The 15771-nt window shown below is 41.6% G+C and overlaps 1 protein-coding gene across 6 annotated transcripts in view; it reads left to right on the top strand.

Annotated features, from left to right (window-relative positions):
* The first annotated feature begins 1748 nt into the window (after positions 1 to 1748).
* The window catches only part of RIPK1 (receptor interacting serine/threonine kinase 1), a 44343-nt gene continuing 30320 nt past the window's right edge, over positions 1749 to 15771 (top strand). The window contains exons 1-4 of one of the 6 annotated variants that reach the window (XM_074335288.1): positions 1753 to 2329; positions 11423 to 11542; positions 14558 to 14767; positions 15580 to 15736. In XM_074335288.1, coding sequence (XP_074191389.1) covers positions 14616 to 14767; positions 15580 to 15736 — 309 coding nt within the window. In that variant the 5' untranslated portion in view covers positions 1753 to 2329; positions 11423 to 11542; positions 14558 to 14615. Of the gene's footprint in view, positions 2330 to 2889; positions 3033 to 11422; positions 11543 to 14557; positions 14768 to 15579; positions 15737 to 15771 lie in introns of those variants that run through there. The other 5 variants (XM_019752386.2, XM_019752385.2, XM_019752384.2 and 2 more) reach the window with 5 other exon arrangements.

Below are 15771 nucleotides of genomic sequence, written 5' to 3'. Positions count from 1 at the left end.
CTTTTTGTATCATTTGTATCTACCATCAGATACTCTTGTATCTAGTACCTGCTTGGCATATGGTAGTCAGAAATGTCTGCTAAATGAATAGGCCCCTTTCATTGTATATATGTAATTTTATTGTTTACAGCAGTTTTAGTTTCACAGCAAAACTGAGTGGAAAGAGCAGAGTGTTCCCACATATTCTACCCTCTCCCCAAAACAAAACAAAAAACACAGCTTCTTCCACCATTTTGCACCAGTGTGGTACCTTTGTTACAAATTAATCAACTGACACATCATTATCAAGCAAAGTCTATAGTTTACATTTGGTTTCACTTTTTTGTACATTCATGGGTTTAACAAATGTGTACTGTATTCACCATTATAGTATCACACAGAATAATTTCACTGCCCTGAAAAATCCAGTGCTCTACCTGTTCATCCATGCCACCACAAAAACCTGAGAACCAGATTTTTTTTCACTGGTTCCATAATTTTGCCTTCTCTAGAATGTCAGTTGGAATCATATATTATGTACCTTTTTTCAGATTGCCTTCCTTCACTTAGAAATAAGCATTTAAGATTCCTTCATGTCTTTTTGTGGTTTGACAGCACATTTCTTTTTAGTACTGAATAATATTCCATTGTATGGGTGGACCACAAGTTTTTTGCCCATTCATCCAATGAAGGACAATATTGGTTGTATTCAAGTTTTGCCAATAAGAAATAAAAGTGCTATAAACATTTGCATGCAGGCTTTTGTGTAGATGTAAGCTTTCAACTCATTTGGTGAATATCAAGACATATGGTTGCTGGATCATATGGTAGACTGTTTTTAGCTTAAAAAATAAAACTGTCAAACTTTCTTCCAAACTGGCTGAACCAATTTGCATTCACACCAACAATGAATGAGAATTCCTATTGTTCCACATCCTCACCAACATTTGGTGTTGTCAATATTTTGGATTTTAGTCATTCTAACAGGTGTGTAACGTGGTACCTATTATTTTTTCAAATTTGCAATTCAATAATGACCTATAATGGTGAGCATATTTTCATATGCTTACTTGCCATCTGTATTGTCACATGTCTATTAGATCTTTTGCCCATTTTCTACTTGGGTTGTTTCTTTTCTTAATTGTTGAGTAGTTTTCAATATACAGTTGACCTTTGAACAAGAGGTGGGGGTGTGGGGCGCCCACAACCTATGCAGTCCAAAATCTGGGTATAACTTAAGTCTGCCTTCCAAACATGAAAATACAGTTGAATCTCGAACAAGGCAGGTTTGAACGGCGTGGGTCCACTTAAACACAGATTTTTAAAATACCCCTGTATGTGGACCCGCACAGTACAAAACCGCTTTTTAAGGGTCAAATGTATTTTGAATAATAGTCCTTTATCAGATATGTCTTTTCCTTTATCAGATATGTATTTTGCAAATATGTTCTCTGTTTGTGGTTTCTCATTCTCTTGACTATATAATATATAATGACGCTGTGTATTATTTGCTTTTTAATACAGAACTATATCAAGCTTTTCCCATTTTTCTTGAAGATTTCCCAATCACCATTTTAAAGGGCTGTAAAATAATATCACATTTCTCCCTGCACAGCCCCACAGAGCAGATATTACCCCCCCTTTACAGGTGAAGAGAGGTAAGAGAATGGTAATTTGCCTGAGGTCCAAGCGCTGCTTAACATGCAGAGCCCAGAACTCCCTGGGAGACCTGCCCAGTGCTGTTTACTCAGCTAAGCGGCCTCTCCCTCAAGGCGGAGGTTTCTAGGACTAGGTATCATTAACTTTCCTTTGGCCCTCCAACTCTGTCAAATAAATACAGCAGGGATACTTTGGCTGACAGATCTTGGGGAACGACACCCCGCCGGCCGCAGGGCGGGCGTCCTCCCCCACGCTCCGTCCCGCAGGAGGCGGAGCGAGCAGTCCACGCCCCTCCGCCTGCCGGCGCTTACTCATTCGTCGCTCTGACGGCGCGGACACCGGACAGGCCTCCCTGGGCGCAGGGGTCCTGGCTGGCCCTCACCTCCAAGGGCCAACCGCGCTGTCCCAGCGAGGCGAGGGAGTGCGAACCGCTCAGCTGGACGCGCGCGGCACGGCGGGGCCCACAGAGCCGGGCGCGGTGAGCGCGGGTGGGGCGGCCACTGCGTCCCGGTCTCCCCAAGCCCGCTGAGCTCTGTACCCGGTGACCTGCCCCGCAGGACTGGGGCGTCCTCCCCCGGCGCGCCCCAGCGAGGCGGCGGCGAAGTCGGAGTAATTCCTGAAATTCCCATCGCTGCTTCTTTCCTCACTCAGGCCTGGGGAAGTTTGCCGCGGAAACGAAAGTAAATAACGGGTGCGTCTGCGCGGTGGCAGTGGCAGCGCCCGCCAGCTTCGGGGCTACGTCTGCTTCTAGGCGGGGGCGGGGCTTCCTGACGTGGCGGGCTGTGGGCGGAGAGTTGGGTGGGTGGGGGGCGCCTTTGGCATTCCCGGAAGTGGGTCTGTGAGTAAACCTGTTGTGGGGATTGACCCCAGAGAGCAGCTTCCAGGCTCTGGGCCTCACGTGGAAAGGTGTTGCATGGGTTATTAGATGGCCATCAGCTGTAATCAGATGGCCATCTGCTGTGGCTAGGTGTCCATTAGCTGTTACTGGTTAGCCACTAATATAACTGCTGTGGCTATGCTGGCAAGGAGGTTGGTTGGCAGAGAAGTGGATGGCAGATTGCAGCTAGCAAGTGTGGTTAGCAAGCGGATTGTGCATTGTGGATCGTGTTGATGCTACTTCCTGTGTCTACCCTGGCTGCCAGGGATACGGGATTGCAGGCAGACCCCTCATTGGGGTACTGGTGGATGTTTGCTTTTGTGTCTCCGTCAGCTGCCAGCGAGAATATAGTGGTATGACTCCCCTACCTATGGCTCCGTGGGTGTTCCATTTTGGCCTCACCGTATCCTGTGTTCTTGTGCGGGGAGCGGGACCAGAGTCCCTGCATTATACCTGTTGTATTCCTGGAAATCAGGTGGTGGATCCAATTTCCCCTGCACCTGCTCAGGAGGACGAGGTGAGCGGATGCCTCGCAGCAATCGGGGTCTTGTACTCAGTTTTAAAATCCCAGATATCTGTCAGCCAAAGGAGCCCGTCTTTATTTTGTTTTAAAGCGATTTAGGAGGACAAAAGAAAAGGGGAAATGTTACCCATTCCTAGAAGCCTCCACCAGAGTTCCAAGAAGTCAGGTGCAGAATCGTTAACTGTCCAAGTCTCTGTCGCTCTCAGGCTTGCGGGAGGTTTTGGTGTAAATCCGTACTAGAGTGGAGAGACCTGACCTCAGGTCACTATAACAGTGTGACGTAGGAACACACCTTTCGTTATTACCCTTGTTGTTTTGGTAGGGGTGATGGGTTTTCACTGCAGTATCATTACGGTACTATCATGTATGCCCTTGCCATAATAGGGTAAGTAGATGTCTTTAGTTGGGACTTCTTACCAACCTTTTGAAAGAACATTTTACTGTTGTTGCATTTGGGGCCGTAGCGGGTTGCAAACCCGTAAAAAGCATTTCTGTGTAATCTTAGACGTGTACTGGCAAATGGGAAAGAAGGGTCTACAGCCACATTGACAAAAGGGACAAATGTCATAACACGTGGAGGCCTCTTCGGTGGTCAGTGGCGTTTGCTTTTTTGAAATGCTGCAGAATCTTTTCAGGGTTTTGAAGAGGATTAGCTACATCCTTCTCTCTTAAGCACTTGACAAAAGCCCACAGGAGTGGGTGTGTGTTCATTTCTTTGTGTCTTGCTGAGGTTTGTCTCTTCCTTGCTCAGAACTCTTGTTTATCTTGGACAAAGCCTGAGGCTGTTAAAGTCAACCAACTTTGCAGAAGTTCTTTTGGTCTTTAAACCACTACTATTAATTCTTCCCTAATTTACACTTGAAGAAATCAAAGCTCAGAGTGAACTTTGGAATGTAGAATGACTTAGTACTTGATTTGCATCTTGTAACCACCAAGTTGGTACAGTAGTAACGAAGATATTATGGTCAATTAGAAATGTACACCTGAAGCTGAAGCTGAACAATAATGAATGTCGACTACAATTTTGTATATATATGTATGTGTATACATATGTGTGTGTGTGTGTGTGTGTATAGTTACAAGAAGCGGAGTACAGCATTAGGAATAGAGACGGTGGAAATGTAATGGCTGTGTGCGATGTCAGAGGGGTAGTGGATGGGGGGAGAGTGGTTGTCACTGTGTGAGGGGTATAAATGATAAATGTCTAACTATTACATTGTTTTGGGCACCTGAAACTAATAAAAAAGATGTTAAAAAAAAGAAATGTAGAAAACTGCCTTTTCCTAACAGAAAATGAAGACTAAACTTGCTTCAAATAAAATTTAGAACTTATTATTGATAAAACAGCAGTAACAATTCCTTTAATTTTCATTTTCCTCTATCTGTACTATATTGAGCACTAGAGATACATTCTGCTTTCAAGATTGTGAATATTAATGAGAATTAATAAAAATTTCTAAAGTACCAACTTCCAAAATGGTAGACTTATTTGGTGTGTTTTTTTTTAAGTTTGGATATGCTTTTATTATTTTTTTTAATTAAAGTTTATTGGGGTGACAATTGTTAGTAAAGTTACATAGGTTTCAGGTATACAATTCTGCAATACATCATCTATATATCACATTGTATGTTCACCACCAAGAGTCAGTTCTCTTTCCATCTCCATATATTTGATCCCTTTTACCCTCATCTACCACCCCCATCACCCCCTACTCTCTGGTAATCACTAAACTACTGTCTGTGTCTATGAGTTTTTCTTTCTTTCTTCGTTTGTCTTGTTCCTTTGTTGCTTATAGTTTTATATCCCATATATGAGTGAAGTCATATGGTTCTTGACTTTTTCTTTCTGACTTATTTTGCTTAGCATGATAATCTCAAGATCCATCCATGTTGTCACAAATGGCAGTATTTTATCTTTTCTTACCGCCGAATAGTATTCCACTGTGTATATATACCACATCTTCTTTATCCAATCATCTATAGAAGGATACTTCGGTTGTTTCCATGTCTTGGCCACTAAATAAAGCTGCAGTGAACACAGGAGCACATATATCTTTACAGATAAATGTTTTCAGAAGTTTTTTGGTAGATACCCAGGAGAGGGATTGCTGGGTCATATGGTAATTCTATTTTTAATTTTTTGAGGAACCTCCACACTGCTTCCCATAACTGCTGAACCAGTCTGCATTCCCACCGAAAGTGTACGAGGGTTCCTTTTTTCTCCGCAGCGTTGCCAACTCTTGTTATTATTGTTTGTCTTGTTGATGATAGCCATTCTAACAGATGTGAGGTGATATCTCATTGTGGTTTTTATTTGCGTTTCTCTGATGATTAGTGATGTTGAGCATTTTTTCATGTGTCTATTGATCATTTCTATGTCCTCTTTGGAGAAATGTCTGTTCAGGTCCTCTGCTCATTTTTCAATTGGGTTGTTTGTTTTTTTGTTGTTGAGTTGCATGAGTTCCTTGTATATTCTGGATATTAGCCCCTTATCGGAGGCACTGTTTGCAAAAATCTTCTCCCATTCAGTTGGTGGCCTCTTTATTTTGTCCATGGTTTCTTTGGCTGTGCAAAAGCTTGTAAGTTTCATATAGTCCCATTTGTTTATTTTAGCTTTTACTTCCATTGCCTTTGGAGTCAAATTCATAAAATGCTCTTTGAACCCAAGATCCATAAGTTTAGTACCTATGTTTTCTTCTATGCAGTTTATTGTGTCAGGTCTTATGCTTAAGTCTTTGATCCATTTTGAATTAATTTTGGTACATGGTGACAAATAGCAGTCCAATTTAATTCTTTCGCACATGGTTATCCAATTCTCCCAGCACCATTTATTGAAGAGGCTGTCTTTGCTCCATTGTATGTTTTTAGCTTCTTTGTCAAAAATTAGCTGTCCATATTTATGTGGTTTTATTTCTGGGTTCTCAATTCTATTCCATTGGTCTATGTGTCTGTTTTTCTGCCAATACCATGCTGTTTTGATGATTGTAGCCCTGTAGTACAAGCCAAAGTCAGGAAGTGTGATACCTCCATTATTGTTCTTTTTTCTTAAGATTGCTTTGGCTATTCGGGGTCTTTTGTGATTCCAAACAAATCTGATGATTTTCTGTTCTATTTCTTTAAAATATGCCATTGGGATTTTGATGGGGATTGCATTGAATCTGTATATTGCTTTGGGTAATATGGCCATTTTAACTATGTTGATTCTTCCAATCCATGAGCACGGAATGTCTTTCCATTTCTTTGTGTCTTCTTCAATTTCTTTCAAAAATGTCTTGTAGTTTTCAACATATAGGTCTTTCACATCCTTGGTTAAGTTTATTCCTAGGTATTTTATTCTTTTTGCTGCAATTGCAAAAGGAATTGTTATTTGTATTTCTTTTTCTGAGATTTCATTGCTAGTATATAGGAAGGCAATGGACTTTTGTATGTTGATTTTGTAGCCAGCAACTTTACTGTATTCGTTGATTGTTTCTAATAGCTTTTTGGTGGAGTCTTTAGGGTTTTCTATATATAGCATCATGTCATCTGCAAAGAGTGATAATTTAACTTCTTCATTCCCAATTTGGATGCCTTTTATTTCTTTCTCTTGCCTGATTGCTCTGGCAAGGACTTCCAACACTATGTTGAAAAGCAGAGGTGATAGGGGACAGCCCTGTCGTGTTCCTGAACGGAGAGCAAAGGGCTTCAGTTTTTCACCATTAATTATGAGATTAGCAGAGGGCTTGTCATATATGGCCTTTATTATGTTAAGGTATTTTCCTTCTATACCTATTTTATTAAGTGTTTTAATCATAAATGGATGTTGTATGTTGTCAAATGCTTTTACTGCATCAATTGATATAATCATATGATTTTTGTCCTTTATTTTGTTTATGTGATGTATCACATTGATGGATTTGCGGATGTTGAACCATCCTTGTGCCCCAGGGATGAACCCCACTTGGTCGTGATGAATAATCTTTTCAATGCATTGTTGTATTCGATTTGCTAGAATTTTATTTAGGATTTTTGCATCTGTATTCATCAGAGATATTGGTCTGTAGTTTTCTTTTTTTGTGCTGTCCTTACCGGGTTTTGGTATCAGGGTAATGTTGGCCTCATAAAATGAGTTAGGGAGTACTGTCTCTTCAGTTTTTTGGAAAAGTTTGAGCAGGATTGGTATTAGATCCTCTTGGAAGGTTTGGTAGAATTCACTAGTGAAGCCATCTGGTCCCGGACTTTTGCTTTTGGGAAGGTTTTGGATGACTGATTCAATTTCGTTACTGGTGATCGGTCTGTTTAGATTTTCCAGTTCTTCATGGTTCAGCCTTGGAAGGCTATATGTTTCTAAGAACTTGTCCATTGAATTTGGTGGCATATAGTCCTTCATAGTATTCTTGGATGATCCTTTGTATTTCTGTGGTGTCCGTGATAACTTCCCCTTTTTCGTTTCTGATTTTGTTAATTAGTGTCTTCTTTCTTTTTATCTGAGTCTAGCCAAGGGTTTGTCAATTTTGTTAATCTTTTCAAAGAACCAGCTTTTTGTCACATTAATTTTTTCTATTGTCTTTTTGTTCTCTATTTCATTTAGTTCTGCTCTAATTTTTGTTATTTCCTTTCTTCTGCTGACCTTGGGTTTTACTTGTTCTTCTTTTTCTAGTTCTTTAAGGTGTAACATGAGGTTATTTATTTGGGAGTTTTCTTGTTTCTTGAGATAGGCCTGTAATGAGATAAATTTCCCTCTTAAAACTGCTTTCGCTGCATCCCAAAAATTTTGGTAGGATGTATTTTCATTGTCATTTGTTTCTATGTATCTTTTGATCTCTCCTCTAATTTCTTCTTTGACCCAGTCGTTCTTTAAAAGTATGTTGTTTAATCTCCATGTATTTGTGTTTTTTTCCCGCTTTCTTTTTGCAGTTGATATCCAATTTCAAAGCCTTGTGATCAGAGAATATGCTTGGTATGATTTCAATCTTCTTAAATTTGTTGAGACTGATTTTATGTCCCAATATATGGTCTATCCTTGAGAATGTTCCGTGTACACTAGAAAAGAATGTATAGTCTGATGTTTTAGGATGAAGTGCTCTATAAATGTCAATTATGTCCATTTCATCTAATGTGTCATTTCTTTATTTATTTTCTGTTTGGATGATCTATCCATAGCTGTCAATGATGTATTTAGGTTCCCTAGTATAATTGTGTTTTGGTCAATTTGTCCCTTTAGTTCTGTTAGTAGTTGCTTGGCATATTTCGGTGCTCCCTGATTGGGGGCATAAATATTGATGACTGTTATGTCTTCTTGTTGTACAGTCCCCTTCACCATTATGAAATGTCCATCTTTGTCTCTTGTTACCTTTTTCACCCTGAAGTCTGTTTCATCTGATATCATTATGGCTACACCTGATTTTCTCTGGGTACCATTTGCTTGGAGTGTCAATTTCCACCCTTTCACTTTGAGTCTATGCTTGTCCTTGTAGCTGAGATGTGTCTCTTGGAGACAGCATATGGTTGGGTTTAGTTTTTTGATCCAATCTGCTACTCTGTGCCTTTTTATTGGTGAGTTCAGTCCATTTACATTTAGGGTGATTATTGATATGTGAGGATTTCCTGTCATTCTATCTTTAGTTTTCTGGTAAGGCTGTGTCTCCATTGTTTCTTTGCCTTTTTGTTGTTGTCTATTATTTCTGTGTGGTGGTATTCTATGATGTTTCCCTCTGTTTCTTCTTTTATTTCAGTATATATTTCAGTTCTGGATTTTTTTGAGTGGTTACCTTTAAGTTTATGTAAAAGAAAGTTTGATATTTAGAGTATTCCATTTTCTTCAGCACGCTTACTTTCTCCATTCCCATATTCCGGTTCAGGCCTTTACTTTCCCCCTTTTTATGTTTTGGTTGCCACAAATTTTCCCTGTTGATGGTGGTCAAATAGGCTCTTTAAGTATTTCTTGCAGTGCAGGTTGTGTATTAGGAAAATTCCCTCAGTTTCTGTATGTCTGGAAAGGTCTTTATTCCTCCTTCATATCTAAAGGATATCTTTCCTGGATATATTATTCTTGGCTCATAATTTCTCTCTTTCAATAGTTTGAATATTTGGTTCCACTCCTCCTGGCTTGTAGAGTTTCTGCTGAAAAATCTGATGATAATCTAATGGGCTTTCCTTTGTAAGTTACCGTCTTCTTTTCCTGGCTGCCTTGAGGATTCTTTCTTTGTTGTTGATTTTAGACAGCTTCAATACAATGTGCCTTGGAGAAGGCCTGTTGGGATTGAGGTAGTTAGGTGTTCTATTTGCTTCTTGGATTTGAGGGTCCAGTTCTGTCCACAAGTTTGGGAAGTTCTCATCGACGATTTGTTAGAATATATTCTCTGTTCCCTTCCCTCTTTCTTCTCCTTCTGGTATGCCCATTATTCTTATATTGCTCTTTCTGATGGAGTCAGAAAGTTCTTGTAGAGTTCTTTCATTTCTTTGAAGTCTCATGTCTCTTTCTTCTTCCACCTGTGTAATTTCCAGGTTTCTATCTTCGATGTCACTGATTCTTTCCTCCATCTGGTCAACTCTACTACCTAAGCTGGTTATTTCATTCTTTTTTTTTTTTTTTTAATTAGTTTCAGGTGCACAAGACAAAGCAAAATGTTTCGTTCTTAATTTCTTCTATTGAGTTCTTAATCTCCAGAAATTCTATTTGGTTCTTTTTTAAAATTTCAGTCTCTTTCGTAAAATGCTCATGGTGTTCTTTGATTGTGTTTCTGAGTTCATTTAACTGCCTGTCTGTGTTTTTTTGCATCTCGTTGAGTTTTTTCAGAACTGCAATCTTGTCATTTAAGTCACATATTTCTGTATCTTTAAGTGCCTTTTCTGGAGATTTTTCACTTTCTTTCTGAGCTATCTTGTTGCCTTGGTTATTCTTGGCAATTACTGATTTACTATTTCTCTTCCTAGACATCTACAGGAGTGGCTTCTGCAACAGGTTGATATGAAGCGGTCTTTCTTTTGTTTTCCAGTACTTGTTGGTAGGATGTTTTATTTTTTCTTCAACTGCAGCTTATTTTTCTTTTCCCACACGGTAGTGCTATGTTTTCTCTGCACTATTCCAGCTTCTCACACAATGGGGGGATTCCCTGGGAGACGGGCTTCTCCTCTGTTAATAGTTTGTCTAGGTCACAGGGCGCAGTGTCCCGGTGGGTATGCGGAGAGCTTTTGATGTTCCAAAGCTCTTCCAGCTCCTGATTCAGAGTCTGTGTGTTTCAGCAGTTCTGTTTACTCCTGCAGTGATCCGCCCAGATAGGTGGGGTCAGGGGCGGGGTGAGTTGTGAGAGGTGGCCCAGAGCAATGGCGGCGACCACCACCACAGCCGGTCCTGCTTCCACAGCTCCCTCCTCTTTGCTGGAACTAGTTGGGCTGCGAATCTGTATCTGCGGTCCACAGTTCTCAGAACAGCAAATATTCTGTTCTTTTCGTCTGACACTGCTACTGTTCCACTTCTAGCACGGGGCAGGTGGGGGCGGGGCGAGCTCTGGGAGGGTACGGAGGGGGCGGCTAATCTCAGAGCCTAAGGCTCCGTTCTCTGCTCGGCTGTGAAGGCTTAAACCACTGTTTTCAGCCTTCTTCCCTCAGTCTTTTCTCCAAGGTCTCTGCCGTGCGCGTTGGGTTCAGCCGTGTTATATGCTGCCCCCTCAGCCCTGTGGGCCATAAGCGGAGCCCTAGCAGTCCGAGTTCTTCCCTCTCCCTGGGCTGCAGTAGTTCTGGGAAGCAGCGAGCTCGGCGCACTGAGCTGGGTCTGCGTCCTGCGCCCCCGGGGCTCCGTCTCCGCGCACTTCTCCCTTCCCTCCTCCCCCCGCCCCTCGCGCTCAAGCGAATCTCACACCTGTAGTTGATTTCGGTAGTGGGCCTCTTCGTCTTGCCTGTCTGCTGTGCAGGGAGTCCTTTGTGGAGTTTTTGTTGTTCAATTCATTGTAAATTCCAGGGGAGCTTTACAGAGGCTCACCTCACGCCACCATTTTTCCTCCTCCCTCTGTTTCAGATCGTTCTTTTTTTTAATGATCCACTGCCGTGTGTCAGATTTTTTGCTAGGCACTGAAGACCGTTTGCAAGACAATTTCCTGCCTTCTGTGAGCTTAATTAGAAATAATTATCAAATTATTGCTGCTTTACTGTTTAAAGGGAGAAATACAGCGTGCTGTGAAAGTTTCTAATGGGAAGACTTAGGGAGGCTTCCCTGAGGATATGACTTTTGGCTGAGACCTGAAGGATGAGCAGCATCTAGCCAGGAGAAGAATGCGCCCTACAGGGGTTGCAGGGGGAGATGGGATAAATTACCCTCATAAGATGGATTCTGTATGCTCCAGAGGATCTGTAGGAAATGGAAAAGGAGGCCTAACTCAAATGCTAAAACATGTTTTACCTCTTAGGCCCTCCATCTCCCTGCCCCTTCTCGCAAGGATTGGTCAGTAGAGAGCTGCTGAGCAGAGTGATTCCAGCTGCACTTGGCATTCTCCAAACTGAGTAAAACGGGATAAATGTGGATGAATGTGAGTGCCTCGGTCAACCACAGCCAGAGCCATAAAGCAGGCAACAGATGTGTTTTCACGTATTAGTTCTCATATAACTTACCAGTCCTGAGAGACAGTCATTATTTCCTTTTGCAAATGAGAAAATTGAGGTTTATGTAAGTTACCCAAGTCATAGGGCTAATAAATTACAAAGCTAGATTTCATACAAGAGAAAGGCCTGTGCTCCTTCCGCCATCATTATGGCTTCCACTACTTGACCTTCAATTCCTGCCCCATGCTTGTGGCCCCTCAGTCTTCATGTCCTTTATCTGGGCAGCCCCTGCCCCCTCTGCACCACAGATGTGCTACTTTCCTGAGGGTACTAACTCTTGCTTGGCAATACCTCATGTTACAGAAAGATGGACCCTATTGTGCTCCACTGTTTTGATATGTACACGTGATTGGGGTGGCTGGACCCACCCCCAGCCTTTGTACAAAGTATAGAAGTTTGGCTACCTTCACCCGGCTACAGCAGGCCACTCACTGTACAAGACTGCCGCCAGCCTAGGCGTTTTCAGAAACCCCTCCGGGGACTTTTATTTTTTTAAACTCCCTGCCCCTCAGTATTTTATTATGAAAAATTTCAAAGTGCAAAGTTAAAAAGTTTTTACAGTGAACTCTCATATACCCACCATCTATATCATTTCACTGTATTTACTTTATCATATAACTGTCCATCACTTATCCCTCTCTATCCACCAGTCTATCTGCAAATTAAATTGAGGATAACAGTACGCCTCTGCCTGAATGTTTCAGCATGCTTAGCACTAACTAGAGTTCAGTATGTTTACAGAATTTTCTTCTGGTGTAAAATTCTCAAGAGTACATTTGTTGAGTATTAACAAGTGCTTATGCCGGTATAACCCTAACCCCCACTGAGAGGCTAGAACATTTGCCTCACCCCAGAGAGCTCCCTCATGCCTTATCTTACTCAGTCCACACCTTTCCCTCAGGAAACCTGTGTTTCTTCTCCCAACACAGATTAGTTTGTTCTAGAACTTCATATAAATGGAGTTATATAGTATGCTTTTGTATAAGGTTTCTTTTACTCAGCATAATGTTTTTGTGACTCACTCACATTGTTGTGTGTATGAGTAGTTCATTCCTTTTTATTGGTAGGTATACCACGGTTTTTGTTTGTTTTTTTACCCATTCTATTGATGAATAACTGTTTCCAGTTTGGGGATATTATGAATAAAGCTGCAATGAACATTGTACAAGTCTTTTGGGACATATGTTTTAATATCTCTTGGGATTGGAATTGATGTGTCATAGTGTAGGTGTGTGTGTAGTTTTATAAGAAACTGTCAGACTTTTTCCTAAAGTGGTTGTACAATTTTATATTTCCACCAACAATGTATGAGAATTCTGGTTGCTTCATATCTTTGCCAGTATTTGGTGATATTAGCCTTTTAATTTTGGATAGTCTAGTAGGTGTGTAGTATCCTGTTATGGTCCCCCATGGATTTTTATTTTTCATTTCAGTTTGGAGGAAATTAATGAATATGAATGAATGGAAGCAAAGGAGAAGGATGAAGCAAACAGTGTGTTTAGAGATTGGATACTTCATAGCACTGATGTGCGAATTCTCCACAGCATCATCCTTTTCACATCTTCCTAGTCTTTTCAGAGAATGCATTGTTCTTTCTATAGTCTTCAGATTCCTTCCTTTGTACATAATCGCTTTAAACCTTTTTATTTTCTAAGGCTATTCAGTAGTTTAATTACCTGAAGTTCTTTGGTGCCTAATACTGCTGTTTGTTTTATCTACTGGTCTGGCTCATGATGAATTTTTGTGTTTTATAATTTTGGAAAGGGAGCTCACGTTAATTTAGGCTTTATTTCTGGGAATCCTGTCTGGCCTGGCTTGAGGGTGTTTTGTTTGCTTTAGCCTTATAATGCAGGAAAGCAATCAGTCTGTGACCACTTTCTATATAAAAGTTCTTAGTTTGGGGGATCCTGGCTATAAGAGGAATATAAATTAAAAGCTTAAATCTATTTGAGAACAAACCCAAGGTTATGAATTCACACAGAGACATTTTTTATACCTCATGCCCAGTCTAAGACAAACAAGTTCCTTTGCTAGTGGGCTGCTTTTTTTCTAGTCCATCCTTTCACTGAGGGGTAGGGTAGCACATTGAGGAGTGCCATGTTAAGGGGGGTGGGGGTCTTTGTTTCAACCCTCTTTTCTTGCATTCTCTGACCTCAGCTCCTGTCCCTGTCTGGGCTTTAGTCCCTGACCTCTGGATGTCGAGGTTAGTAGTGCCCCAGAGGGCCACTGTCTTAGTCAGTTCAGCTACTGTAACAAATTCCCACAGACGGGGTATCTTAAACAATCAACATTTATTTCTTACAGTGCTAGAGGCTAAGAAGTCCACAGTCAAGGTGTGGTGAGAGCTCACTTCCTGTTGTGCAGATGGCGGTCCTCTCATTATATCCTCACAAGGTGGAGGGAGAGAGAAAACTCTCATGTCTTTTATAAGGACATTGATCTCATTCAAGAGGTCTCTACCCTCATGACCTAATCACCCTCCAAAGGCCCCTCCTCCTAATACTGCCACATTGGGGTTAAGACTTCAACATATGAATTTGGGAGTGGACACAAACAATTAATGCCACAGCAGCTACCGAATGGGCCACAGACTCATGACCAGCGCCCTGTCTGTTTTCAGTCCCTGAACGTCTTTCCTTTCCACTGAGCTTAGCTGTACACAGGAGTGGATGCTTGTATTATGTTACCCAACATATATACTAGGTCCTTTGTAGCAGGAGGGCTTTTAAATTTTCTAGTCCTCCATGTTGCCAGGAATGAAAGTCTAAGGAATAAAAATTGTAGTTTTCCGTGATTCTTAGAAATGTGAAAAAAAAAAGTTCATCATAGAGACTATAAGTCTGTTAAAAAATAAAGGCACACCAAGCATATGGTGGAACTTTACGTAAGTTTTTTAAATAATGACTTTTTTGTACTGAGATGTCCTCTTGTTTCCTTTACAGGGCACAGCTCTGAGGGGGGAAAAAGGTGTATTTTTGAGCATTTGGAAGGAAACCAGACATGTCATTGGATGACATTATGATGAAGTCTAGTGACTTCCTGGAGCACAAGCATCTAGACAGTGGAGGCTTCGGAAAGGTGTCTTTGTGTTTACACAGATCGCATGGACTCGTAATCCTGAAAAAGGTGTACACGGGGCCCAAGTGCACCGAGTGAGTGGGGAGCAGGGGTGCGGGGGTGCGGGAAGGGGGTAATCCTATTGCAGGCTGACGGCAGGAAGCAGTCATTGTGCAGATGCAAGAGCCAGCAGTGGATAAATGCGGTACAGGCTTTAGAATGGGACAGACCGTAGTGTGTCAGCACACGGGCGTCAAGTCAACCCTCAACCCTGTAAGGTGGTTATTATTCCTGTGTTGCTGCTGATAAGGATTCTGAGGCTGTTTAATGAAAAGTTTACAGCTAGTAAATAATGGAAGAGAAATGAAGGGTAGGGAATAGAGAAAGGGGAGGAGATCAAGGGTGGTGAGGAAAGGAATGGAAAGGAAATGGGAGGGATCAGTGAAGACAGACTTATTTACTTGCTTTACATTTTTATGAGGACTAAGTATGGAAAAGAAAAAAAACATTGGTTCATTAATTAGCTGTTCCAGAAACCCTCTCTTTAAAGCAATTGATGAAGTAGTTTTTCTTCTCTTCTTGCCAGAGTGATTATGAGAGAGGCTGCATTTTTTATTATACTGTCCAGCACCGTCCTTTTTTCAGGCGGCTTCATTGCTGCTGTTCATTTACATTCCTTGAGCGCTCACTGCCGGTCACTCGGAAGGAGGAATATAACGATGAATGAGAAGCTGCTCTGCCTTCTGAAGCTAGTAATAGTCTGTGCCTGGCAGAGATCAGCACATGAACAGCTCATGACAAGAGCATGTGCAATGGGATGCATTGAAAGTGGATACTGCGTTTCTTGGGGCACAAAGGGAGAAGGGGTGAACTCTGCCCATCCTAACAGCACTTTTCCCTCCTACAGGTACAATGAATCCCTCCTTGAGGAGGGCAAGATGATGCACAGGCTGAGGCATCAGCGGGTGGTGAAGCTCCTAGGCGTCATCATAGAAGAGGGAAACTACTCTCTGGTGATGGAGTACATGGAAAGGGGCAACCTAATGCGCGTGCTGACAGCTGAGGTACTGTGTGCAGGGAGGCTCTGTGGCGCTCCGTG

The sequence above is a fragment of the Rhinolophus sinicus genome, linkage group LG06 (assembly GCF_036562045.2).
Source record: "Rhinolophus sinicus isolate RSC01 linkage group LG06, ASM3656204v1, whole genome shotgun sequence".
In the NCBI taxonomy this organism is placed as follows: Eukaryota; Metazoa; Chordata; class Mammalia; order Chiroptera; family Rhinolophidae; genus Rhinolophus; species Rhinolophus sinicus.
This window is presented reverse-complemented; position numbering and strand designations above follow the sequence as displayed.